The sequence below is a fragment of the Oncorhynchus nerka genome, linkage group LG26, assembly GCF_034236695.1.
Source record: "Oncorhynchus nerka isolate Pitt River linkage group LG26, Oner_Uvic_2.0, whole genome shotgun sequence".
Classification (NCBI taxonomy): domain Eukaryota; kingdom Metazoa; phylum Chordata; class Actinopteri; order Salmoniformes; family Salmonidae; genus Oncorhynchus; species Oncorhynchus nerka.
In genome coordinates this window covers 39,482,010-39,509,401 of record NC_088421.1, presented here as the reverse complement: position 1 = coordinate 39,509,401, position 27,392 = coordinate 39,482,010, and the positions used below count along the sequence as shown (strand labels likewise).

General features: G+C 44.5%; 1 protein-coding gene across 3 annotated transcripts in view; it reads left to right on the top strand.

Annotated features, from left to right (window-relative positions):
* Nucleotides 1–696: 696 nt before the first annotated feature.
* The window catches only part of LOC115115147 (guanine nucleotide-binding protein G(o) subunit alpha-like), a 37,460-nt gene continuing 10,764 nt past the window's right edge, over nt 697–27,392 (top strand). The window contains exons 1-9 of one of the 3 annotated variants that reach the window (XM_065010644.1): nt 697–795; nt 886–954; nt 1,094–1,238; nt 4,715–4,806; nt 5,636–5,728; nt 8,553–8,713; nt 21,901–22,029; nt 26,649–26,778; nt 27,101–27,172. In XM_065010644.1, the coding sequence (XP_064866716.1) occupies nt 916–954; nt 1,094–1,238; nt 4,715–4,806; nt 5,636–5,728; nt 8,553–8,713; nt 21,901–22,029; nt 26,649–26,778; nt 27,101–27,172 (861 nt within the window). In that variant the 5' untranslated portion in view covers nt 697–795; nt 886–915. The other 2 variants (XM_065010646.1, XM_065010645.1) reach the window with 2 other exon arrangements.

Genomic DNA, 27,392 nt, shown 5'->3' with positions numbered 1-27,392 from the left:
TGGACCATTCTTGATGCACACGGAAAACTTTAGTGTGAAAAACCCAGCAGCATTGCAGTTCTTGACCCACTCAAACCGGTGTGCCTGGCACCTACTACCATACCCCGTTCCAAGTCACTTAAATATTTTGTCTTGCCCATTCACCCTCTGAACGGCACATATACACCATCCATTGTCTCAAGGCCTACAAATCATTCTTTAACCCGTCTCCTCAACTTCATCTACACTTACTGAAGTGGATTTAACAAGTGACATCAATAAGGGATCATAGCTTTCACCTGGTTAGTGTGTGTCATGGAAAGAGCAGGTGTTCCTAATGTTTTGTACACTCAGTGTAAGCATCTATAATAAGGGAACCGAAAGGGAATAACTCAAAAGTGGTGATAAACAGTGGCAATCAGCAGTTAAAACAATAACAAAACACATCCCCACCCCTGTTTTCGTAAAAAGCTGAGGAATGGGCCTGGAGAAATGTTACCACTCAAATTCGTAGACAGCTATGGATGCAAGGAATGACCATCTATGATGTAAACATTCTAGTTTTAACCATGTTGAGGCTATATAGTGTTTGTTTACAAGAGCACGCAATGTATTATAAAGCACTATGCATGTGTTTGTTTAAATAAAGCGATCAACTTAGTTATAGAACACTGTAATATGTATTTGTAGGCTTTAATTAAATTCTGCTTCAGTCTCGCGCTCGTGATTGGTATCTTCATGATATGAGCACGGGTCTTCTCCACTAATAATCCACAGGTGTTATCTGTTAGGTCAGTTAGCGGCAAGATTTGACCAGTGAGTAGTATAATCTATAGAAATGAATTGGACATATTCAATGTTCTTGAGGTTTACCTAATTTATCTTTATCGCGTGTTGAATTTTCAGCCCCAGTTTGTAGCAAACGTTACCGCAAAGATGTTCCGCTTTTTCAATATTCTGCCAGCCCCTCTGCAGGTATATCAAAATGTTGTTTTTGTTTGTGTTAACGTGTACCCCTCATTTGTTTTTCAAGCAAACATCTCCGGACAGTCGTTATGCGACATTCTAATAGAACATACTGTATCTTCGACTAAAGTTTACTTTTCAAACCTAGATGTGCGTGAGATCAATTTGCATTCACCCCGTACCCGACGTTACTGAGGATGAGAAAAGGGCGAAAATTCAAAGCTCTAATATAGAACGAGATTTGTTTGAACAAGCCAAGCTTGAGGTGAACGTGATCAAAATATTGCTACTTGGTAAGTTTGTGTGCGTGCGAGGTGTATGTGTTGCAACAACTGTGTCTCACACAATTTCGTATTATTATGTATGGAAATCCGAGACCCCTAAGTATGATATGTTATCTTTGGTATGGTTACTTGAGACCGATGGTTACTTAATGCCAAATTGAAAGGAGTTTGGCTGGGTATAACACACATTTCTAGAAACACAGTGGAGACTTATAATTTAGGCTACTTTTGAACTACTTTTATCTACTTTGCAACTACTTAGCGTGTTAGCTAACCCTTCCAAATTATGTAAAGTACTTAAGAAAATATACTTTCAAGTAGGCCCTACTGCTGTAGTTTGTGGTATCTGTACTTCACTATTTATATTTTTGACTACTTTTACTCCACTACATTCCTAAAGGAAATAATGCACTTTTTACCCCGTACATGTTCCCTGACACCCAAAAGTACTCGTTACATTTCGAATGTTTTAGCAGGACAAGAAAAGTGTCCAATTCACACAATTATCAAGAGAACATCCCTGGTCATCTCCTGCCTCTAATCTGGTGGACTCACTAAACACAAATGCTTTATTTGTAAATGTATAAGTGTTAGTGCTGTGTTTGCTTAATATGAGGAATTTAAAATGATTTATACTTTTGATACTTAGTTACACTGCAGAAATCACCCTGCCATTGGTTGCTAAATACTCTAATACACTGAACTAAAATATGAATGCGATATGCAACCATTTCAAAGATTTTACTGAGTTACAGTTCATATAAGGAAATCAATTTAAATAAATTCATTAGGCCCTAATCTATGGATTACACATGACTGGGAATACAGATATGCTGCCATTGGTCACGGATACCTTAAAGAAAGGTAGGGGCGTGGATCAGAAGCAGTCAGTATCTGGTGTGATCATCATTTGCCTCATACAGTGCGGTGAGACATAATCATGCAGTGCTTAGAGTTGATCAGGCTGTTGATTGTGGAATGTTGTCCCACTCCCCTTCAATGGCTGTGCGAAGTTGCTGAATATTGGTGGGAACATGAACATGCTGGGTGACATTTCTGGTGAGTAAGGTCTGGTGAGTGAGTATGCAGGCCATGGAAGAACTGGGGCATTTTCAGCTTCCAGAAATTGTGTAAAGATCCTTGCCGTGCAGTATCATGTTGAAACATGGGGTGATGGCGGCAGATGAATGGTATAACAATGGGCCTCCGGATTTCTTCATATTCAAATTGACATTGATAAATTGCAATCGTGTTTGTTGTCCATAGCTTATGACTGCCCATACCATAACCCCACCACTGGGGCACTCTGTTCCCAACGTTGACAACCGCAAACCGCTCACCCACACAACGCCATACACACTGTCTACCATCTGCCCGGTACAGTTGAAACTGGGATTCATCTGTGAAGAGCACACAATTCCATCGTGCCAGTGGCCATCGAAGGTGAGCATTTGCCCACTGAAGTAGGTTACGGTGCTGAACTGCAGTCAGGTCAAGACCCCGGTGAGGACGATGAGCATGCTGATGAGCTTCCCTGAGACAGTTTCTGGCAGTTAGTGCAGAAATTCATAGATTGTGCAAACCTACAAATTAATCAGTTGTCCGGGTGGCTGGTCTCAGACGATCCCGCAGGTGAAGAAGCTGGATGTGGAAGTCCTGGCCTGGCGTGGTTACATGTGGTCTGCAGTTGTGAGGCCAGGTGGACATACTGCCAAATTCTCTTAAAACATTGTAGGAGGTGGCTTATGGTAGAGAAATTACCATTACATTCTCTGGCAACATCTCTGGTGGACATTCCTGCAGTCAGCATGCCAATTTCACGCTCCCTCCCAATTGGATGACTTGTGGTTAGAGCGTTGGGCCAGTAACCGGAAGGTTGCTGGATCTAGTCCACAAGTGGTCAAGGTAAAAATATGTCGTTCTGCCCCTGAGCAAGGCAGTTAACCCACTGTTCCCTGGGTGCCAAAGATGTTGACGATTATGGCAGCCACCCACACCTCTCTGATTCAGAGTGGTTGAGTTAATTGTGGAAGACATATTTCAGTTGAATACATTGTTGGACAACTGACTAAATATCCCCCCTTTCCCCTCAACTTGCGACATCTGTGGCATTGTTGTGTGTCAAAACTGCACATTTATTTAGTGGCATTGTATTGCCCCCAGCACAAGGGGAACCTGTGTAATGATGCTGTTTAATCAGCTTCTTGATATGCCACATCTGTCAGGTGGATGGATTATCTTGGCAAAGGAGACATGCTCATTAACAGGGATGTACTAAATTCGATAGTAATAAGTTTTTTGTGTGTGTGGGACATTTCTGGGATCTTTTACTTCAGCTCATGAAACATCGCACCAACACTTTATGTGTTGTGTTTTTTTTGTATTTGTGTAGTTTGCCTAATTTCAGTTTGTACAAAATAAGCTGCTCTAGTGTAGAGAATCATTCAACCATCTAAACCCTTGTGAAATATATTTTCCATAATCAAAAAGTTATTTTAGCCGTTTGAAGACTCAAAAGAAATTGCGCACATAGAACAGATCTACCGCTTCTTAGACTTGCGTTCAAGTAGAGTAATAGAACTATAACTCCTATTTCTACAGTGCGAATTTGGCCAGGCCACCCAAATAGTTAAAGCAATTACATTTATTTTTTGATAATTAAGCCTATCTAAAACCAAATACTCTTGACGTTTTTCCTCAGCTACTATTTTACTGGGTTACTCACTTTTACTTGAGTCATTTTCTAGTAAGGTATCTTTACTTTTACTCAAGTATGAAAGTTGGGTATTTTTCCACCACTGACCCTGACCTTAACCATTTTAGCTACCCATTTGCCTAACCTTAACCCTTTAACCGAACTCCTAAACTTAACCCTAACCTTATAATGCAAACGGTTGATAGATCATTTAGAATCTCAGCATGTACAACTTTAGCATTTTAGATAATTGTCAACTTTTGAACTACTTGATACTTTGCAACTACTAGCATGTTAGCTAACCCTTCCCCTAACATTTCCTCTAACCCTTTAACCTAATTCCTAAACTTACCTCTAACGTTAGCGAGCTAGCTAACCTTCGCCACCTACCTGGAATTCATAACATATCAAATGTTTTGCAGATTCCTAACATATTGCATGCTTTTTATGAATTCATAACATGTAATCATGTAATCATGTAATCATTCTTAACATATCATACGAAATGGGTGATAGGCATCCACAAATGAATATATACCATACGAAACGCAACATATCATACTAAATGGGTGATAGGCATCCACAAATGAATATATACCATACGAAACGCAACATATCATACTAAATGCGGTGTCTCGGATGTATGTACAGAAAAATACGAAATGCTCTGAGACCAGGTTGGTTGCAAATCACAAATATGGCCAACCATGTCACTGCAGAATATATTTAATGTGTTTGTGATTTTAAGTTTCCATTAGATTGCACAGATGTGATGACTACTTTGTTCCAGGTGCTACAGAGAGTGGTAAGAGTACCATGGTCAAGCAGATGAAGATCATCCACAGTCATGGCTTCTCCAAGCCAGAGCTTATTAGCTTCAAGGTGCTGTACACGTTACCCTCCTTGTCACAACACATTCGAGAATCTCTGCCATGTTTTTTTCTTTAAAGGGGATTCTTGTCTTTGTTAGACTACATTCTCACTATTCTAAAGAACCCAGACAGGTCCATAGCCTGTTATGTTGTTGGCTTAAAAAGGCTGTATTCAACAGTCACAATACCATGATCAATGCATACTGCCCTCCATTAATACTGTATGTTTCCATTCTGTAAGAAAATGCTCTTACTGATGCTTAATCGAATAGTGTTTTGGCTGGACAGGGCACTGATGTAGCTGATAGTGACTCCACTTGGGAGATTAGGGAGGGAGTTGTTGTGTCTGGATGTATGGGAGCTGGGGTTTGGGAAAGGTGATTCTACCTCCTCCCAATCAGACCATGGAGGTAGAAGAGCTTAGGTGTGGTTAATGGTAGCTGTATACTGTTCAAACCATGTTTTTTTTACTGTGTACAGTCCTTGGCTAGGGGTCTGTAAAGGTGGGTGTTACGTTATTGAACATTTTACATTCACATAGAACAGGCATGAATATCTGTCTGGTAGAACAAAAAAAAATAATGATTCCCTATTCTATCTGCAGTGTTGTGAAGAATAGCCCAGCCCAGTGCTCAATAGTCACCCCTCTCTCTCCCTCCCTCTCTGGCTCACCATCCAAAGTATTTAAACTGAGCCCTCCATGAGTGATTCCATCAGACTACTGAACTTTCTCGATTAGCGAACATTTATTGATTTACTTGTCTGTCTTGATGTATTCACACTTCATATTTTAGCTGCCATGTATACTGAAATAAAACTCAAACTCCCTCCTTTCACAGGCTGCAGTGCTGGATAACCTCCTGACCTCCATGAAGTTTGTGCTGCGCGGCATGGGACTGCTGAGGATTCATCTGGCCAACAAGAAGAACAAGGTGAGGGAGAAGAGCTAGTAGCTAGTCTTGGAGCATCATGTCATACTGACTGACCACCTTGTTAGTGCCTTTTGATTTGACAATTTAAAATTCGTAGTTACTCCAGGCAACAGATACATAAACCACAACTAGCAGAGGGTACTAGCCAGAAGACCATTTGTGGTATTCTATCAAACAGATACATAAACCACAACTTACTCCAGGACCATTTGTGGTATTCTATCAACAGATACATAAACCACAACTAGCAGAGGGTACTAGCCAGAAGACCATTTGTGGTCTTCTATCAAACAGATACATAAAACACAACTAGCAGAGGGTACTAGCCAGAAGACCATTTGTGGTCTTCTATCAAACAGATACATAAACCACAACTAGCAGAGGGTACTAGCCAGAAGACCATTTGTGGTCTTCTATCAAACAGATACATAAAACACAACTAGCAGAGGGTACTAGCCAGAAGACCATTTGTGGTCTTCTATCAAACAGATACAGCACACATGATGAAATATGGTCTCTATTCACACCCTCTGGTAATGATGCAACACATTCTGTACCCCCATTTAACACATGTTGACCTAACAGGATCATACAGTGTAACTAGTCAGCCCAGTTTTAGACCTACATCTCTGCCCATGGTCATAGTTTCTTCTCTTTGAAACTGTAGAGCTTAGATGTCAGCCTTGCTCTGGTATTCTCCTAGCTACGTCCCTAACACGATCACAAGCCATATATTGACATTTAAAGGCCTCTTTGCCTCACATCTTTCTTGACCTCACTAATAACTACAAGTGGACACAGGGACTGGCATTTATCATCTACATCTGTCATTATGATTTAGTTGGGTTGTTCATTAGGACCAAATGGAAGAAAAGACTGAAACCGAGAGGGACTACCTGGACTAGTCCAATAAGAAACACTCATTTTACATTGCAAAACTCAAATTAAAAAAGCATATGTCTTTCATTTCCTAATGAACAAGACCCAAGACAGCACATATTCATCATATAACTAGAGCAATGCCATCGGGGGTATGCCAAATAAAAATGTGATTGACATTTTATTTTTATTCACATTTTCAAACAGTCATTTATATTTTCCAATGGGGTCTATACATTTGGATGAGTTTTCTTTTTTTGTCTCGCCTGATTAGCCTCGTTTCACTGCTAAAAATAAAATTAAACCATCTATTGTTCAGCGAAATAACAACACAATGTCAAATACAGGTAGCCTAGTCAAATAATTAACATCCAATCACATTAACCGTTATTCTCTTGCAGGAATTCCACGGTCGTATGTAGCTAAATGTAGCTGCTGCTCATGTTGGCATCTGTACTGATGGTGCAAAAGCCATGACAGTGAGACATAGTGGAGTGGTAACGCTCGTGCAAGCAGTTGCTCCCGACGCCACTTGGGTGCACTGCACCATCAACCGAGAGGCTCTTGCTGCCAAGGGAATGCCTGACAGCTTAAAATGTGTTTTGGACACTACAGTGAAAATGGTTAATTTTGTTAAAGCAAGGCCCCTGAACTCTCGTATTTTCTGCACTATTCAAAGATATGGGCGACGACCATGTAACACTTTTACAACATACAGAAGTGCGCTGGTTATCAAGAGGCAAAGTATTGACACGCTTGTTTTTTAAATTGAGAGACAAGCTTAAAGTTTTCTTTACTGACCATAATTTTCACTTACATTTAACATTACATTACATTTAAGTCATTTAGCAGACACTCTTATCCAGAGCGACTTACAAATTGGTGCGTTCACACTTGTCTGACCGCTTGCATGAAGAAGAGTTTCTCACACGACTGGCCTATCTGGGTGATGTTTTTTCTCGCCTGAATGATCTGAATCTAGGATTAAAGAGACACTCCGCAACTATATTCAAGGTGCGGGACAAAATTGAGGCTATGATTAACTAGTTGGAGCTCTTCTCTGTCTGCATTAACAAGGACAACACACAGGTCTTTTCCATTATTGTGTGATTTTTTTTGTGTGCAAATGAACTCAAGCTTACGGACATTATCAAATGTTATATAGCGAAGCACCTGAGTGAGTTGGGTGAATAATTACGCAGGTACTTTCACGATACGGATGATACAAACAACTTTCATGCCCTGCCTCCAGTCCACTTACTGATAAACTGAACAAGAGAGCCTCATTGAAATTACAACAAGCAGTTCTGTGAAAATGGATTTTAATCACATGCCACTGCCAGATGTTTGGATAGGGCTGCGCTCAGAGTATCCTGCCTTGGCAAATCGCACTGTTAAGTCACTGATGCCCTTTTCAACCACGTACCTATGTGAGAGTGGCTTCTCGGCCCTCACTAGCATGAGAACTAAATACAGGCACAGACTGTGTGTGGAAAATTATTTATGACTGAGACTCTCTCTAATACAACCCAACATTGCAGAGTTATGTGCATCCTTTCAAGCACACCCTTCTCATTAACCTGTTATTCACAATTTTTGATGAACAAATAAGGTTTTATATGTAAGCTGGTTAAATAAAGAGCAAAATTATTGATTATTATTTGTTCCCTGGTCCTATAAGAGCTGTTTGTCACTTCCCACGAGCCGGGTTGTGACACAAACTCACACTCATTCTTATGTTTTAATGTATCATTTTGTGTGTGTGTGGGGGGCAGGCTTACAATGATGGCAAAAAAACATTTTGAGGGTGCGCTGTCCCTGGTGCTAGAGGGGGTACGCAGCTGGAGATGGATGTTTGAAGGGGTACGGGACTATAAAAAGTTTGGGAACCACTGCCCTGGAGTATCGGTGATCATGAAGCCCTCTTCCTGTTGTCCCCATGCAGGCCCATGCCCGCTCTGTGCTGTCCTGTGGCCAGTGTCTCGGGGAGGACGGGGAGCTGCTGCCGTTTGTGGCCCTGTCTTTCTGTGCTCTCTGGGCCGACCAGGGTGTGAAAGCTGCAGCTGCCAGGGGCTACGAGTTCCAACTCAACGACTCAGCGCTCTAGTGAGTACCTTACATGTAGTGTTGTCACTTTACATTACATTTAAGTCATTTAGCAGACGCTCTTATCCAGAGCGACTTACAAATTGGTGCATTCACCTTATGACATCCAGTGGAACAGTAGTGCATCTAAATCTTTTAAGGGGGGTGAGAGGGATTACTTTATCCTATCCTAGGTATTCCTTAAAGAGGTGGGGTTTCAGGTGTCTCCGGAAGGTGGTGATTGACTCCGCTGTCCTGGCGTCGTGAGGGAGTTTGTTCCACCATTGGGGGGCCAGAGCAGCGAACAGTTTTGACTGGGCTGAGCGGGAACTGTACTTCCTCAGTGGTAGGGAGGCGAGCAGGCCAGAGGTGGATGAACGCAGTGCCCTTGTTTGGGTGTAGGGCCTGATCAGAGCCTGGAGGTACTGAGGTGCCGTTCCCCTCACAGCTCCGTAGGCAAGCACCATGGTCTTGTAGCGGATGCGAGCTTCAACTGGAAGCCAGTGGAGAGAGCGGAGGAGCGGGGTGACGTGAGAGAACTTGGGAAGGTTGAACACCAGACGGGCTGCGGCGTTCTGGATGAGTTGTAGGGGTTTAATGGCACAGGCAGGGAGCCCAGCCAACAGCGAGTTGCAGTAATCCAGACGGGAGATGACAAGTGCCTGGATTAGGACCTGCGCCGCTTCCTGTGTGAGGTAGGGCCGTACTCTGCGGATGTTGTAGAGCATGAACCTACAGGAACGGGCCACCGCCTTGATGTTAGTTGGGAACGACAGGGTGTTGTCCAGGATCACGCCAAGGTTCTTAGCGCTCTGGGAGGAGGACACAATGGAGTTGTCAACCGTGATGGCGAGATCATGGAACGGGCAGTCCTTCCCCGGGAGGAAGAGCAGCTCCGTCTTGCCGAGGTTCAGCTTGAGGTGGTGATCCGTCATCCACACTGATATGTCTGCCAGACATGCAGAGATGCGATTCGCCACCTGGTCATCAGAAGGGGGAAAGGAGAAGATTAATTGTGTGTCGTCTGCATAGCAATGATAGGAGAGACCATGTGAGGTTATGACAGAGCCAAGTGACTTGGTGTATAGCGAGAATAGGAGAGGGCCTAGAACAGAGCCCTGGGGGACACCAGTGGTGAGAGCACGTGGTGTGGAGACGGATTCTCGCCACGCCACCTGGTAGGAGGTACCTGTCAGGTAGGACGCAATCCAAGCGTGGGCCGCGCCGGAGATGCCCAACTCTGAGAGGGTGGAGAGGAGGATCTGATGGTTCACAGTATCGAAGGCAGCCGATAGGTCTAGAAGGATGAGAGCAGAGGAGAGAGAGTTAGCTTTAGCAGTGCGGAGCGCCTCCGTGATACAGAGAAGAGCAGTCTCAGTTGAATGACTAGTCTTGAAACCTGACTGATTTGGATCAAGAAGGTCATTCTGAGAGAGATAGCGGGAGAGCTGGCCAAGGACGGCACGTTCAAGAGTTTGAGAGAAAAGAAAGAAGGGATACTGGTCTGTAGTTGTTGACATCGGAGGGATCGAGTGTAGGTTTTTTCAGAAGGGGTGCAACTCTCGCTCTCTTGAAGACGGAAGGGACGTAGCCAGCGGTCAGGGATGAGTTGATGAGCGAGGTGAGGTAAGGGAGAAGGTCTCCGGAAATGGTCTGGAGAAGAGAGGAGGGGATAGGGTCAAGCGGGCAGGTTGTTGGGCGGCCGGCCGTCACAAGACGCGAGATTTCATCTGGAGAGAGAGGGGAGAAAGAGGTCAGAGCACAGGGTAGGGCAGTGTGAGCAGAACCAGCGGTGTCGTTTGACTTAGCAAACGAGGATCGGATGTCGTCGACCTTTTCAAAATGGTTGACGAAGTCATCTGCAGAGAGGGAGGAGGGGGGAGGGGAGGAGGATTCAGGAGGGAGGAGAAGGTTGCAAAGAGCTTCCTAGGGTTAGAGGCAGATGCTTGGAATTTAGAGTGGTAGAAAGTGGCTTTAGCAGCAGAGAGAGAAGAGGAAAATGTAGAGATGAGGGAGTGAAAGGATGTCAGGTCCGCAGGGAGGCGAGTTTTCCTCCATTTCCGCTCGGCTGCCCGGAGCCCTGTTCTGTGAGCTCGCAATGAGTCGTCGAGCCATGGAGCGGGAGGGGAGGACCGAGCCGGCCTGAAGGATAGGGGACATAGAGAGTCAAAGGATGCAGAAAGGGAGGAGAGGAGGGTTGAGGAGGCAGAATCAGGAGATAGGTTGGAGAAGGTTTGAGCAGAGGGAAGAGATGATAGGATGGAAGAGGAGAGAGTAGCGGGGGAGAGAGAGCGAAGGTTGGGACGGCGCGATACCATCCGAGTAGGGGCAGTGTGTATAGTGTTGGATGAGAGCGAGAGGGAAAAGGATACAAGGTAGTGGTCGGAGACTTGGAGGGGAGTTGCAATGAGGTTAGTGGAAGAACAGCGATAAATGATAAGGATGTTAAGCTTGAAAGGGCTGGTAACTGTGACAGCATGGAATTCAAAGGAGGCGATAGACAGATGGGTAACGGGAGAAAGAGAGAATGACCACTTGGGAGAGATGAGGATCCCGGTGCCACCACCCCGCTGACCAGAAGCTCTCTGGGTGTGCGAGAACACGTGGGCAGACGAAGAGAGAGCAGTAGGAGTAGCAGTGTTGTCTGTTGTGATCCATGTTTCCGTCAGTGCCAAGAAGTCGAGGGACTGGAGGGAGGCATAGGCTGAGATGAACTCTGCCTTGTTGGCCGCAGATCAGCAGTTCCGGAGACCTGGAACTCCACGTGGGTCGTGCGCGCTGGGACCACCAGATTAGGGTGGCCGCGGCCACTCGGTGTGGAGCGTTTGTATGGTCTGTGCAGAGAGGAGAGAACAGGGATAGACAGACACATAGTTGACAGGCTACACAAGAGGCTACGCTAATGCAAAGGAGATTGGAATGACAAGTGGACTACACGTCTCGAGTGTTCAGAAAGTTAAGCTTACGTAGCAAGAATCTTATTGACTAAAATGATTAAAATGATACAGTACTGCTTGAAGTAGGCTAGCTGGCAGAGGCTGCGTTGTTGACTATGTAGGCTAGCTGGCAGTGTCTGCGTTGTTGACACTACACTAATCAAGTCGTTCCGTTGAGTGTAATAGTTTCTACTGTGCTACTGTGCTGCTATTCGGGGCTAGCTGACTAGCTAGCAGTGTTGATTACATTACGTTGCGTTAAAAGAACGACAATAGCTGGCTAGCTAACCTAGGAAATCGCTCAAGACTACACAATTATCTTTGATACAAAGACGGCTATGTAGCTAGCTATGTAGCTAGCTACGATCAAACAAATCAAGCCGTTGTACTGTAATGAAATGAAATGAAAAATGTGATACTACCTGTGGAGCGAAGCGAAATGCGACCGGATTGTTGAGTGCGGAAGTTCTGTTCGGTAGACGTTGGCTAGCTGTTGGCTAGCTAGCAGTGTCTCCTACGTTAAGGACGACAAATGGCTGGCTAGCTAACCTCGGTAAATTAAGATAATCACTCTAAAACTACACACTCTAAACTACACAATTATCTTGGATACGAAGACAGCAAAGACAACTATGTAGCTAGCTAACACTACACTAATCAAGTCGTTCAGTTGAGTGTAATAGTTGTGCTGCTAATCGGTAGACGGTGGACTAGCTAACGGTGGACGTTAGCTAGCTGGCTAGCTGCAGGGCAGTGTAGACTGCGTTAGGACGACGAAATACGATAATTACGCAATTATCTATGATACAAAGACGGCTATGTAGCTAGCTAAGAAGAAATTGCTAAGATTAGACAAATCAAACCGTTGTACTATAATGAAATGTAATGAAATGTAATACTACCTGCGGACCGAGTGCAGATGTGACCGCTCGCTCCAACCCGGAAGTAAGAACTCACTGTACTCAGTATCACAGTTCTCTGAAGTATGAGCATGGCAAGGAAACAACATACGGAGCGCCCTGAATTTCATGATGAAACAGTGGAAGTTGATAGAAATGCTGCGTTTTGATATCAATTTATATTTGAATCAACCTCTGTTGGAGAGCGAGGTAGGGGCAGTGTTGTCTTTTTCACTGTCGTCACTCGCATCCTATAATTGAAGGTATAGCAGAAAGCATATGACATAAAGCAGGTTCTTAAAGCAGGTCTCGTGGCTGCTTTTCTTCTTTGCCATGGAAAATCAAGAACCGTGCTACTGGTGTCGTGACGTGTGTTCTATCTGCGCCGTCCCACCTCATTCAGACTGACTGGACCGTGTGGATCCTCCCAGGTCTTACAAGGGAAGCCTTTGCTTACTTCCTTGTCGATTATACACATAATGGGATTGTAGCAAAAAATACATCCGTCACAGGAAATGATTCTCCTGACATTTTGCTGAATTGACATTTTTAATTGGTCCTTCATTATAATGTCATGCCTGCGGAATATCTTTGTAAACGTGGTTGGTTAAAAAAAGGACATGGGGAAAAAAAGACATGAGAATTAAGTTTGAAATGCTTGTGTGTCTAGTGAGCAAGTGAGGAGATGATAACTGGCGTGTTGTGATTGGGATAATTGGTTAAAAGACTCCTGACTGTCTGCGTTATGAACTAAGCAGCGGCCAAGTGTTCTGCTTCACAGCAATTCAGCTTTACTTTACCCACCACCTGGGGGGCAGTTGTCAGTAAGGTGGCATTAGAGGACTATGTATGGGTAAGGTGGCATTAGAGGGCTATGTATGGGTAAGGTGGCATCAGAGGGCTATGTATGGGTAAGGAGGCATTAGAGGGCTATGTATGGGTAAGGAGGCATTAGAGGACTATGTATGGGTAAGGTGGCATTAGAGGGCTATGTATGGGTAAGGAGGCATTAGAGGACTATGTATGGGTAAGGAGGCATTAGAGGGCTATGTATGGGTATGGAGGCATTAGAGGACTATGTATGGGTAAGGTGGCATCAGAGGGCTATGTATGGGTAAGGAGGCATTAGAGGGCTATGGTGGCATTAGGGGGCTATGTATGGGTAAGGTGGCATTAGGGGGCTATGTATGGGTAAGGTTGCATTAGAGGACTATGTATGGGTAAGGTGGCATCAGGGGGCTATGTATGGGTAAGGTGGCATTAGAGGGCTATGTATGGGTAAGGTTGCATTAGAGGACTATGTATGGGTAAGGTGGCATTAGGGGGCTATGTATGGGTAAGGTGGCATCAGGGGGCTATGTATGGGTAAGGTGGCATCAGGGGGCTATGTATGGGTAAGGTGGCATTAGAGGGCTATGTATGGGTAAGGTGGCATTAGGGGGCTATGTATGGGTAAGGTGGCATCAGGGGCTATGTATGGGTGAGGTGGCATTAGGGGGCTATGTATGGGTAAGGTGGCATTAGAGGGCTATGTATGGGTAAGGTGGCATTAGAGGGCTATGTATGGGTAAGGTGGCATTAGAGGGCTATGTATGGGTAAGGTGGCATTAGAGGGCTATGTATGGGTAAGGTGGCATTAGAGGGCTATGTATGGGTAAGGTGGCATTAGAGGACTATGTATGGGTAAGGTGGCATTAGAGGACTATGTATGGGTAAGGTGGCATTAGAGGGCTATGTATGGGTGGCATTAGAGGGCTATGTATGGGTAAGGTTGCATTAGAGGACTATGTATGGGTAAGGTGGCATCAGGGGGCTATGTATGGGTGAGGTGGCATTAGAGGGCTATGTATGGGTAAGGTTGCATTAGAGGACTATGTATGGGTAAGGAGGCATTAGAGGGCTATGTATGGGTAAGGTGGCATTAGAGGGCTATGTATGGGTAAGGTGGCATTAGAGGGCTATGTATGGGTAAGGTGGCATCAGAGGGCTATGTATGGGTAAGGAGGCATTAGAGGGCTATGTATGGGTAAGGTGGCATTAGAGGACTATGTATGGGTAAGGTGGCATTAGAGGGCTATGGTGGCATTAGGGGACTATGTATGGGTAAGGTGGCATCAGGGGGCTATGTATGGGTAAGGTGGCATTAGGGGGCTATGTATGGGTAAGGTGGCATTAGGGGTCTATGTATGGGTAAGGAGGCATTAGAGGGCTATGGTGGCATTAGGGGGCTATGTATGGGTAAGGTGGCATTAGGGGGCTATGTATGGGTAAGGTTGCATTAGAGGACTATGTATGGGTAAGGTGGCATTAGGGGGCTATGTATGGGTAAGGTGGTATCAGGGGGGGGCTATGTATGGGTAAGGTGGCATTAGGGGCTATGTATGGGTAAGGTGGTATCAGGGGCTATGTATGGGTAAGGTGGCATTAGGGGGGGCTATGTATGGGTAAGGTGGTATTTGGGGCTATGTATGGGTAAGGTGGCATTAGAGGGCTATGTATGGGTAAGGTGGTATCAGGGGCTATGTATGGGTAAGGTGGCATTAGGGGCTATGTTATGGGTAAGGTGGCATTAGGGGCTATGTATGGGTAAGGTGGCATTAGAGGGCTATGTATGGGTAAGGTGGTATCAGGGGGCTATGTATGGGTAAGGTGGCATTAGGGGGCTATGTATGGGTAAGGTGGCATTAGGGGGCTATGTATGGGTAAGGTGGCATTAGAGGGCTATGTATGGGTAAGGTGGTATCAGGGGGCTATGTATGGGTAAGGTGGCATTAGGGGGCTATGTATGGGTAAGGTGGCATTAGAGGGCTATGTATGGGTAAGGTGGTATCAGGGGGCTATGTATGGGTAAGGTGGCATTAGAGGGCTATGTATGGGTAAGGTGGTATCAGGGGGCTATGTATGGGTAAGGTGGCATTAGGGGGCTATGTATGGGTAAGGTGGCATTAGGGGGCTATGTATGGGTAAGGTGGCATTAGAGGGCTATGTATGGGTTTGCCAGCCAGAGGGGTTGGCGGTGGATCCACGTGTATTGCGGCGTTACCCAGCTCCAATATAATCTGCACCAGTTTATTCTCGATTTGTCCTCTTTTTGAATATACTCCTGTATATTAGACTGCTTATGTAGATGGCTACTTAAACACCATGGCGTCATTCTCTGTAGTTGGAGGTATGTGTGCGTTTTACATGTTCCTAAAACAGGCCCCTGCCCTGAACTGAGGTCATGCTCAGAATAGTTATTTTATTGTTGTTCTGGTGTCATAGACACACATCCTCTCTTGTGGGGGTTGATCAGCGGTGTTTCTAAGCATGTGATATGATGGGACATGGCACCACGTCCTTGGGGAGGACGCAATTTGGCGCTTCATGTGAAGCGCGGCGGGTTTTTACGACATTTTGTTTCAAGTGTCATCAAATCTCAATTTAGTGCCTCTTTATGCCTTGTTTTCAGGGACATTACCTTTGCTGAATGGGGTGTTGTTCAAGTGAAGTGTGGATTATGATGATGTGGGTTTGGGTTAACGGCAGTAGCATTCTGCTCTCTTTAGTTATGTTTCATACTGATGTTGTGAGTTTTATTTGATAATAAATCTATTTAATATAATGTGCCCTTATTTTACCAGGTAAGTTGACTGAACATTCTCATTTACAGCAATGATCTGGGGAATAGTTACATGGGAGAGAAGGGGGGAAATGAATCATCCCAATTGGAAGCTTGGGATGATTAGGTGGCCATGATAGAATGAGGGCCAGATTGTAAATTTAGCCAGGACACCGGGGTTCACTCATTTTTTTTTCTTATTTTGTCTGTCATAGTTGAAGTGTACCTATGATGAAAATTACAGGCCTCTCATCTTTTTAAGTGGAAGAACTTGCACAATTGGTGGCTGACTAAATACTTTTTTGCCCCACTGTAACTAATTAACTAGGAAGTCGGGGCACCAAGGAAAAATATTCAGATTACAAAGTTATAATTTCCTAAAATAACTTTTCAGATATTTTATCTGATCAATTAGTCTTCGAATTAATGAATTATTTACTTTACCTCACGTTAGTCTCATTCCAAATGTCGTAAATTGTTGGTTATCTGCACAAACCCAGTCTTCACCATAAGTCATCCATACATCAATTGTCTTAAATCATTTATTTATTACTAAGTACTTCACAGAAATGCATAAACAAACAAAGAAGGTAAATAGGAAAATGCGCCCTAATGGGCTAAACCGGCAGGGTGGCTTGTTAGACACAAAGGGGAAGTGGGGTAAAAAAGGGGAAGTGAGGGTCGACTAAGAAGTCACTACAAAGTGATAACTATAACAATTGAAATGCTAATCCTTTACACCTGAACGCTCACTCATTCGGGAACAATTGCAATGAATATTTATATTTACGATCAGTGTGTCATCTGGATCGCTGGTGAAAAGTTTGTCTTTCGTTGAATTGTCCGTCTCTCTCCCTCTCTCTGTCTTGTTTAGAGGGGATAGTTCAAAGTGACATTCGTTATAGAATGGATGTTTCGGCAGTTGTCGTTCTTCGCGTTCAATGATACTGAATTCCTAGCTGCAGACTAGTAATTACTATCAAAGACTTGTTCTCATTCTGTCGGTATCAATAGTCTAAGAGTTTAACCACGTATGGTTAAAAGATTCAGCAATGATCTACAACCTTTGTACTCCTGTGATTGAGAGAAACATGATCTGCTGATAATTTCTCAAATGTGGGTTTTATCCGGAAAGGCAGAAAAGGGGCTGTCCCAGGATGTCTGACCCTAACTGGGCTCAGGGGCGGTCCTCTGATTTGAGTTCAAATCAAAAGGCAATTGTATTTTTCTTCATTAAACAGTCCACAATTATACAAACAGTATCATACTCACTCATTCATCTTATACAACAATTAGATGTAAACCTCATATATGAGGCTATTATATAAACAGCGTTATGGTAATGTAGCCACACCGTCTCCCATGAGCTTCCCCAAGTTGTGACAAACGGACCAGTTCGTAGCTGGATTCTTCACCGATCTTTTACACTTTCTCCGGTACATGAAATTGGTTCGTACCTCAAGTTCTGTGAGGTGGAAGGATTTCCTTTGTCTCCATGAAAACGACTCTATAACTGTGTCCATGAGGTCTTCTCAGGAATGTACGACCTCTGACCACAGCAGCCTAGTTGAAGGAGGCAGGTAGAGGGGGATGGAGTTGCTATACCCAAAGAGGCCAACGTCATGACAGTACCCTATTCCCTTTAGAGTGCACCACTTTTAGATCAGAACCCTGTAGTCACTAGGGTTTAGGGTTCCATTTCAGACACCCTTGATATGACTAAGGAGAGGATTACCTCTGTCCCAGCTCTCTCCCCTGTCTGTCCCCTGTCTCTGTTAGACCACCTGTTCTAATTGATCTCTTCCACATGAATTGGCAGATCAGACGGTCGTGACACACTTTGACTTCCTCTGGATGTGAAGGGAGGAAATTATGATTGACTGAACTGATGGACTCAAAGGCTCAAAGTTTTTTTTCTGGTCTTCTCTCCTCTGCCGATCACTGATCTCACAGGTCATTTCAGGTGAAAGCAATATAATGGAAACCTTTCCTGTCCTTTCACTCACTGGTAGTCATGAAGGGAAGGTGATGAGGAGAGGAAGCCATTCTAGAGTATTGTGACAGGAAAGGTATTGAGGAGAGGAAACCGTTTTAAGGATTGAGACTGTCCAAGAGGTTATACCTGACAGCTTACATGTAGAAAAGACAACTTTTTTTTTCATACAGACCTGTTTCTTTTGTTACAGAAATGAGCAGGTCTGAATCAACTGTCCTGACCTGTAGTTCTTTACTGTTCCACTGGGTTTTTAGAGGAGGCTGAGGAACTGGAACTGTTGGCTTCTGTAAACACTGCCAACCCAAGCTGAAAAGATCTCTGCTTGTACAGTCCATCCCCATCACTTTGAAGCTCTGCTTCCAAACTCCTGATCCTTCAAGACAGCAGCCCAGCAGAGGATAGCAGGGGGGTGTGGGTGTCATGACCGTACCCAGGCTTGGTGTCCTGTTTGACAGCCGCCCCCCCACTGCAGCTGAGCCTGCCTGGAGCTCCCGTCCCTGTAGTGTGGGCCTCCGTGGCCCACTGACATGCCACTATGGCATGCCGGACAGTTTGACGTGGACTTCATGGCCGCCAGACCTGGGTTGAAATGGTATTTATTTTCTTTTGAATACTTTAGCTGCACTCAATTGAACTTGTCCTGGGCAATAGAACCAATGGAATAGCCCCTGCACAACCCAGGGCCTGTTGGCCACAACTCAAAATCACCAGTGCCATGTAGGGAGTGCTGCATTCGGGGAGGGTGTGAGGGCAGGAGGGAGGGGACTGGGTGTGAGGGCAGAAGGAATGGATGGGGTGGGTGTGAGGGCAGAAGGAATGGAGGGTCCTCTGGGGTGGAGGGCAGAAGGAATGGAGGGAGGGGGTGGTGGAGGGCAGAAGGAATGGAGGGAGGGGGTGGATGTGACCTAGCAGAAGGAATGGAGGGAGGGGGAACCCACCTGGGTGTGAGGGCAGAAGGAATGGAGGGAGGGGGTGGGTGTGAGGGCAGAAGGAATGGAGGGAGGGGGTGGGTGTGAGGGGCAGAAGGAATGGAGGGAGGGGTGGGTGTGAGGGCAGAAGGAATGGATGGAGGGAGGGGGTGGGTGTGAGGGCAGAAGGAATGGATGGAGGGAGGGGTGGGTGTGAGGGCAGAAGGGAGGGAGGGAGGGGGTGGTGTGAGGGCAGAAGGAATGGAGGGAGGGGGTGGGTGTGCATCCTTGGTGGGTGACACAATGAGACTGGACCGGAATGCCTGGCTCGTGGAGGTGTAGTACAGCGTGGGTGGGTAGGAAGGTGGTTGGCGGGAACCTCTCCGTCTCACCCTGGAGGTATCACTTTACAGCGCTTCGTGACATTCTCTACTGCGCTAGCTTGTGTGTGTTGCTTTGTGAAAAGTGCTAATTGCTGTGTGATCAAAAGGTCAGCTCCAATATGTCATGTTATTCCTCCCCCTTAGATCAACACTACTCATTTGGCCTTTCTCTTCTAATGGTTGTCTGTACCTGTTTATTGTGGCATGAGAAGTGACTTGTTGTTTGGACGTGTTCTAATGATGAGTTTTCTCTCTTATGGAAAGGACTTTGCTTTTAGAGCTCTGCTGAAACAGTCAGACTATGGTAACACAGCTATGACGTTATACCTTCAAAGTATTCCAGTAAGAAGCTTGCGTTGATATGATGGCTCATGAACCTGATTTGCATACAATGAGTGAAGGTGTGTTGACACGGAACATGCTTTATAATTGTAAAGACTGGTCATTTCCTTAAGGCTTGGTGTGTTTTAACACCATCACAGTTTTGGATGTTTTTGACGATCCCTTATCACTATGGACATCTTCTGACTCAAGTCCCTGTGGATCCTACAGATGAAGTAAGTTTTCCATGAACACGTTCAACACAAAGCATCTCTCACAGAATTATTTTTGTGTGGACGTTTGTCTGATCACCTAGATTAGAATGCTGGTCCTCTGGTGGTGGATCCCACCTAGCTAGCCACTTGGTGGACTGTCCTCTGGTGGTGGATCCCACCTAGCTAGCCACTTGGTGGACTGTCCTCTGGTGGTGGATCCCACCTTGCTAGCCACTTGGTGGACTGTCCTCTGGTGGTGGATCCCACCTAGCTAGCCACTTGGTGGACTGTCTTCTGGTGGTGGATCCCACCTAGCTAGCCACTTGGTGGACTGTCCTCTGGTGGTGGATCCCACCTAGCTAGCCACTTGGTGGACTGTCCTCTGGTGGTGGATCCCACCTAGCTAGCCACTTGGTGGACTGTCCTCTGGTGGTGGATCCCACCTAGCTAGCCACTTGGACTGTCCTCTGGTGGTGGATCCCACCTAGCTAGCCACTTGGTGGACTGGCCTCTGGTGGTGGATCCCACCTAGCTAGCCACTTGGTGGACTGGCCTCTGGTGGTGGATCCCACCTAGCTAGCCACTTGGTGGACTGTCCTCTGGTGGTGGATCCCACCTAGCTAGCCACTTGGTGGACTGTCCTCTGGTGGTGGATCCCACCTAGCTAGCCACTTGGTGGACTGTCCTCTGGTGGTGGATCCCACCTAGCTAACCACTTGGACTGTCCTCTGGTGGTGGATCCCACCTAGCTAGCCACTTGGTGGACTGTCCTCTGGTGGTGGATCCCACCTAGCTAGCCACTTGGTGGACTGGCCTCTGGTGGTGGATCCCACCTAGCTAACCACTTGGACTGTCCTCTGATCTCCCACACTCCCAAATGACTGCTTAATTTAGTTATTTCTTTCCCATCTCTGTCTCTGTCGCTCAGTACAAGTTACTCATTAAACTGCCTCGGAGACCATATACTCATACAACTCAACATTTTTACATACACTACCTTTCAAAGGTTTGGGGTCACTTAGAAATGTCCTTGTTTTTGAAAGAAAAGTACTTTTTTTTGGTCAATTTAAAACATCAAATTGATCAAAATACAGTGTAAACATTTTTAATGTTGTAAATGACTATTGTAGCTGGAAACAGCAGATTTTTTAAATGGAATATCTACATAGGCGTAGAGAGGCCCATTATCAGAAACCATCACTGTGTTCCAATGGCACGTTGTGTTAATTAATCAGAGTTTCTAATTTTAAAAGGCTAATTGATCATTAAACCCTTTTGCAATTATGTTAGCACAGGTGAAAACTGTTCTGATTTTAAAGAAGCAATTAAACTGGCCTTCTTTAGACTAGAGTATCTGGAGCATCAGCATTTGTGGGTTTGAGTACAGGCTCAAAATGGCCAGAAACAAAGACTGACTTACTTGGGAACTCGTCAGTCTATTCTTGTTCTGAGAAATGAAGGCTATTCCATGCGAGAAACTGAAGATATTGTACAACGCTGCGTACTACTCCCTTCACAGAACAGCAAAAGAGGATTGGGAGGCACCGGTGCACAACTGAGCAAGAGGACAAGTACATTAGTGTCTTGTTTGAGAAGGAACTTTGCCTAGAAGGCCAGCATCCTGGAGTCGCCTCTTCACTGTTGATGTTGAGACTGGTGTTTTGAGGGTACTATTTAATGAAGCTGCCAGTTGAGCTTTTCTATCATAAACAAGGACATTTCTAAGTGACTGCAAACATTTGGAGTGTAATCTCAATGTAGTAATTTTATTTTTACTCCGTTATGCACTGATTAATGCATCAATAAAATACAATTTTGAACATAATTCATCATGTTGGTTTTTTTTTTAAATCAACATTGTCTGATTTATGTTCTTCAGTTAAACCATTTACAGTCTTAAAGCTGTTTTTGTTTCTTTGACTGTCGTTTCCTCCATCTGACTTTCCCAGTTTCTTTGAGAACATAAGTCGGATCATCTCTCCCAGATACATTCCCACTGAGACGGACGTCCTGCGGGTGAGAGTGCGAACCTCCGGAATCATCGAGACTCAGTTTCCAGTCAATCACATGGTTTTCAGGTAAGGAATGGTTTTCACTGGCTCATGTGAGAATTGCCTTGTCTAAACCAGTCCATAATTAATCTACCCATGAATCTTGTTCAATACATTCATCGTGCTTTCTAAATGTTATTTTGCATATGTTCTTTATAACAAATGTACACCTTTGTCTTACTTCAGAGTATAACTAACAACTCTGTTATAATGATGCCATATGTCATAAGACAATGACACCCATTGATACCTTGAGAAAATATTCTGTGTGATCATACATTCTCAGTTCAGTGTCATAGTGTTATATCTGTGGGTGGTGTTGTGAATGGGTTTGTGGTATGGCTGTTTAGAGCGGGTCTGTGTCATACTGACAACACTACATGATTACAGGCGACGGGGTGATATTTAAAAAATAATTCTGCTTGCCAACTTCCTCTGGTGATCGTCATCTTATGGTTCCTTGAGTATGACCATTTTCAAATTAGCATTATTATGAATGTCCATAGTGCTTCATCTCAAACCAATAGAATATTCTGTATTGACTCATTCTAGTAAACTGTTGTAGTATCAAGACGATGTCCCCTCTTCGCCTCATGTATGTGTATAAAAAGCCTCTGTAAGTCTGGTGTTTCAGCTGTGTGTGATTGTAAAAATGGCTTCAGACAAGTCAGTTTTTCTGGCTTCTTGGTCTCCTGATGCGCAGAGAGGAGAACTGTGCAGGAAGATTGTCGGTGAATCACTATCACGTCATAAGAGAATGTCATGTATTCTAGTTCTAACCGATGGGAACCACTTTCCCAACATGCAGTCCTGTTTTCCAGAGGCTTGAATTCATAACTGCAAGCGTACCCAGACGTGCTCCACCACAGTGTGACTACAAAAATGACCGTTGGGCATGACGTGACTATTCCTAGAAAAATAAAAGGATCACTCGGATGTCTACCGTGATTTTAATATGTACTACAGGGGCAAACAGAAATTAAGACATTTGGCTTGTCAGACACCTTCCTCAGAGCCATGAATTAATCTTTGTTCTTTTTTGGCTTGGCTTGGCTTGCTGTGACATGGAGGGGTGGGTGAAACTTTGTGAATCATACCGCAGCCATATAACTTTGTTCCCACAATGTGATGCCATGGACAAAGGGCACAAAATTGCATAAATGGATGAAGGCAGTTAAGAAAATTAAGGAATTGTTGTACTCTATTGGTAATATTCTAGTTTATATGATGCTAATAGAGTTTTAGTTTTGTGTTTCTATGGAACCATGTATTTCTTTTTACTTTTCCAAACCCCCCTCGGTTTAATTTCTTCCATAATGAAATGTATGCGTTTAAATCAACCCCTAATTTCTTCCATAATGAAATGTATGCGTTTTAAATCAACCCCCTAATTTCCAAACCCCCCTCGGTTTAATTTCTTCAATAATGAAATGTATGCGTTTTAAATCAACCCCCTAATTTCCAAACCCCCCTCGGTTTAATTTCTTCCATAATGAAATGTATGCGTTTAAATCAAATCTCCTTACATCTGCATGACTTTTCTTGAAATCTCCATGCAATATCAATGCCTCTAACTTCCCAGTCAAATGTTTTTATTCAATTGGTCTTATTGAATGATGAATGTGGCCAAATGTTTCACATGTGAATAATAGCCAGGGGAACCAAACTACGTGGGCAGTGAAGGTGGAGTTTGCCATTGTACTGAGTACTGTAGAGCCGGGGTGAAATATTATTCCCCGATTGCAAAATGACTGTGCCCATTGTAAAACTATTTCACAAAAACGTGGGGATGCATTTGTGCAGCTTAAGTTCCATCGATGAACTTGAGTGGTTACATTTCACCACCTCTATCCTTCAGCTTTATAGCAAACCAAGAGCGGGGCTTCTGTTTGACTGAAAAACAAATGTATGTTTCAGTGTAGTAAACAGTTGAGTATGCCTTCTGATTATCAGAATCATTTGTTGGACTGCACTTTTCCCAAAGTGTCTTGGTACACAAAAGGAGCATGCTGATCTCCAGGGTGGGAAGGGGTTGGGTTATAAACCAGCCCTGCTGATTTCCCTACTCTCTGGGCTCTAATGTCCCATGGTGGCCCCATCTGGCCCTTCTCACGACTTAGCGAGGGTCCCTGAGGAGTGCTAGCAGACACCCCCTCACAGCTGCAAGGGAGGCGGCATACTGAGGAATTAATCAGACCTGTGAGATATTGATGTCCCTCGCTCATGCGCTCGCTCTCTCTGCGCTTCTGAGAGAAGGAATAGCAAGAGGTTTCCTCCTAATCTCCTTGTGCTGATTCTCCTTGTGCAGATTCTCCTTGTGCTGATTCTCCTTGTGCTGACCCCTTGCTGATTCTCCTTGTGCTGATTCTCCTTGTGCTGATTCTCCTTGTGCTGATTCTCCTTGTGCTGATTCTCCTTGTGCTGTGCTCCAGCCTTCTGAACACGTCATGTCCTCATGCTTCAGCTCCACTCTTGTGTATTCCACGTAGAACCATGATCAATGACACTACCAGGTATTAGACGTGGATACAGTTGGTTGTGAAACAGAACTTCAGCAACATTAAATGTCAACTTTTATTTTTTTCTCATCACGACAAGCAAAACTTTTATGAATGTGTATCAGAGACCCAGTCATGTAGCAGTCTTGTAATGGTTCCAAAAATACTCTACCTCAATGACTTATCTCAGGGATTGCTGCTGTAGCCTGGTAGTCCAGTAATTAGCTAACTCCTCTCTGTGTTGTGTGTTTGTTCATTGTATGACATGACACCTATGGAAGAGTTGTATGCCGTATGGGACCAGGCTGTATGCCGTATGGGACCAGGCTGTATGCCGTATGGGACCAGGCTGTATGCCGTATGGGACCAGGCTGTATGCCGTATGGGACCAGGCTGTCTTTGCGCTGCCCGGTTTTAAAACAAAATGTGACCCCAGAGACACGACGTAAGTTTATCTGACAAGGGTAGTGTAATCACACTCCTGGCGACCGTCAGATGCAGGTTGGTCACTATCACAATGACCTGTGCCACCAAGACCCTGAGCTTCACAGGGATTCAACATGGAATACTACTTTTCCAGTTCGAGAGTTTAAATGTTTTACCCAGAATGCTCTACTCCTACTCTGTGCTTTAGACAATCCTCAGTTGTTGGTTACAGCACGTACAATAAGGGACCAGACTGCTACTATCTTGTTGTTCATCCCTAGAGACTGGAGTACAGTAGGCCTATTCCTGTGCTCCAGTGTTTGCTGGTGTCACTGGGTGTAATATACTCTGAACAAAAATAGATTACAGAAATGTTCCATATGCACAAAAAGCTTCTTTCTCATTGAGTGCACATATTTGTTTACATCCCTGTTAGTGAGCGTTTCTCCTTTGCCAAAATAATCCATCCACCTGACAGGTGTGGCATATCAAGAAGCTGATTAAAGAGAATAATCATTACACAGGTCCACCTTGTGCTGGGGACAATAAAAGGCCACTTTAAAATGTACGGTTTTGTCTCAATTCAATTCCACAGATGTCTCAACGTTTGAGGAAGGGTGCAATTGGCATGCTCACTGCAGGAATGTCCACCCAGAGCTGTTGTCAGAGAATTCAATGTTCATTTCTCTTCCATAAGCTGCCTCCAACATCATTTTAGATAATTTGGCAGTACGTCCAGCCAGCCTCACAACCGCAGACCAAATATATGGCGTCATGTGGGCGAGCGGTTTGCTGATGTCATCGTTGTGAATAGTGCCCTATGGTGGTGGTGGGTTTATGGTATGGACAGACGTAAGCTACGGATAACGAACACACAATTGCATTTTATTGATGGCATTTGAATGTACAGAGATACTGTGACGAGATCCTGATATTGTCTTGCCATAAACTCCACCTCATGTTTCAGCATGATAATGCACAGCCCCATGTCACAAGCATCTGTACACAATTCCTGGAAGATGAGAAATGTCCCACTTCTTCCGTGGCCTGCATACTCACCAGACATGTCATCCATTGAGCATGTTTGGGATGCTTTGGATTGACGTGTACGACAGCGTCTTCCAGAATCCCATTGATTTTGGAACTCATTTCCCTTGTGCCTGACACCTTGTGTGGACAGAAGGACAAATCAATGAAATGTGGAAGCTGGAAACATTTGTGATGGGCGGGTGTGAAGTTGTTTATTTTTCCAGTCAATTATGTTCAACATTCTGAACTATTTTCATGCATTTGAATGGATCTCTAAGTTATTTTGCTTCATTGATGTTGATCACATTTCAAGATGACACAGGATATAATTAGTGAAATTGAAGTTCTGTTAACAACGACATTAAATAAATATTGTTTTTCTTACCACATGTTGCATCTGGCCACTGCTGCCAATAACTCTCTCCCCAAGTGACTGTACCAATCTGTCAAATCTTTCTTCAGCTTTACATCAGTTACATGAAGTCTGTCCACAGATACACTATTTATGGTGTTTTGCTTCAGTGCTTTCAACCTTTTCAACCTCCAAACTTACAATATCCCCCGTGGAGGGTGATGTACATATTTTACAAGTCTTTGGAAATTAAATGATTGACACCAGAAGCTGTAGCCTGTTAATTTGCTTTGTCACCTCATGTCTCTAAGTTGTGAATAAAGTTGTCTGTCTGCCTACAGGATGTATGATGTGGGCGGCCAGCGGACCAAGAGGAGGAAGTGGCTCAGCTACTTTGACTGTGTCCGGGCCGTGCTGTTTGTTGTGGCGCTCAGTGACTACGACATGACCCTGACGGAGGACCGCTCTATGGTAATAGATAGTAGATACCATATAGCAGAAGGTAAGGGAGTTGGAGCTGTTCAGTCTCAGCTTTGATTAAAAAGTAGAGGGGGTTGTTGTGTACCCTACAGTACCTTCTCTACGTCAGAACAATGTAACACACCAGTAGAATGGCCTAAAGCTGTGTATGGTATCATCTAATATTTGAAGTAGTATCTGACAGATTGAGTGAAACTTTGTTTAGATCTTTTATGTCCAGTATCATTGATTTTCTTAATCCCCCCCACCCCTTTTATCTGTCTCGCTCGCTCTGTTCAAATCTCTCTCTCTGTTCTCTTTTTCTCCCTCTTAGAACCGGCTACAAGAGAGCCTTGAACTCTTTACCTCCATCTGCACCAATATAGTTTTCAGAAGTTCCTCATTGGTAGGTTTTCACATGGAGCTTGTCTGACAACACCTACTTAACAAATATCTGCCATAACACAGTCCTCCGAACTGATTGCCTTTCCCAAACATTGTCACTCTTAAGTAAAACCATTACACACTCAATCAAGGTTACAAATGACTTTGTCCACCTTAGTGATGGTTTCTTCTCTGGCCACTTCCAGTTACCCACATTCAGCTGCAGGTAGAAGTTGCCCTTG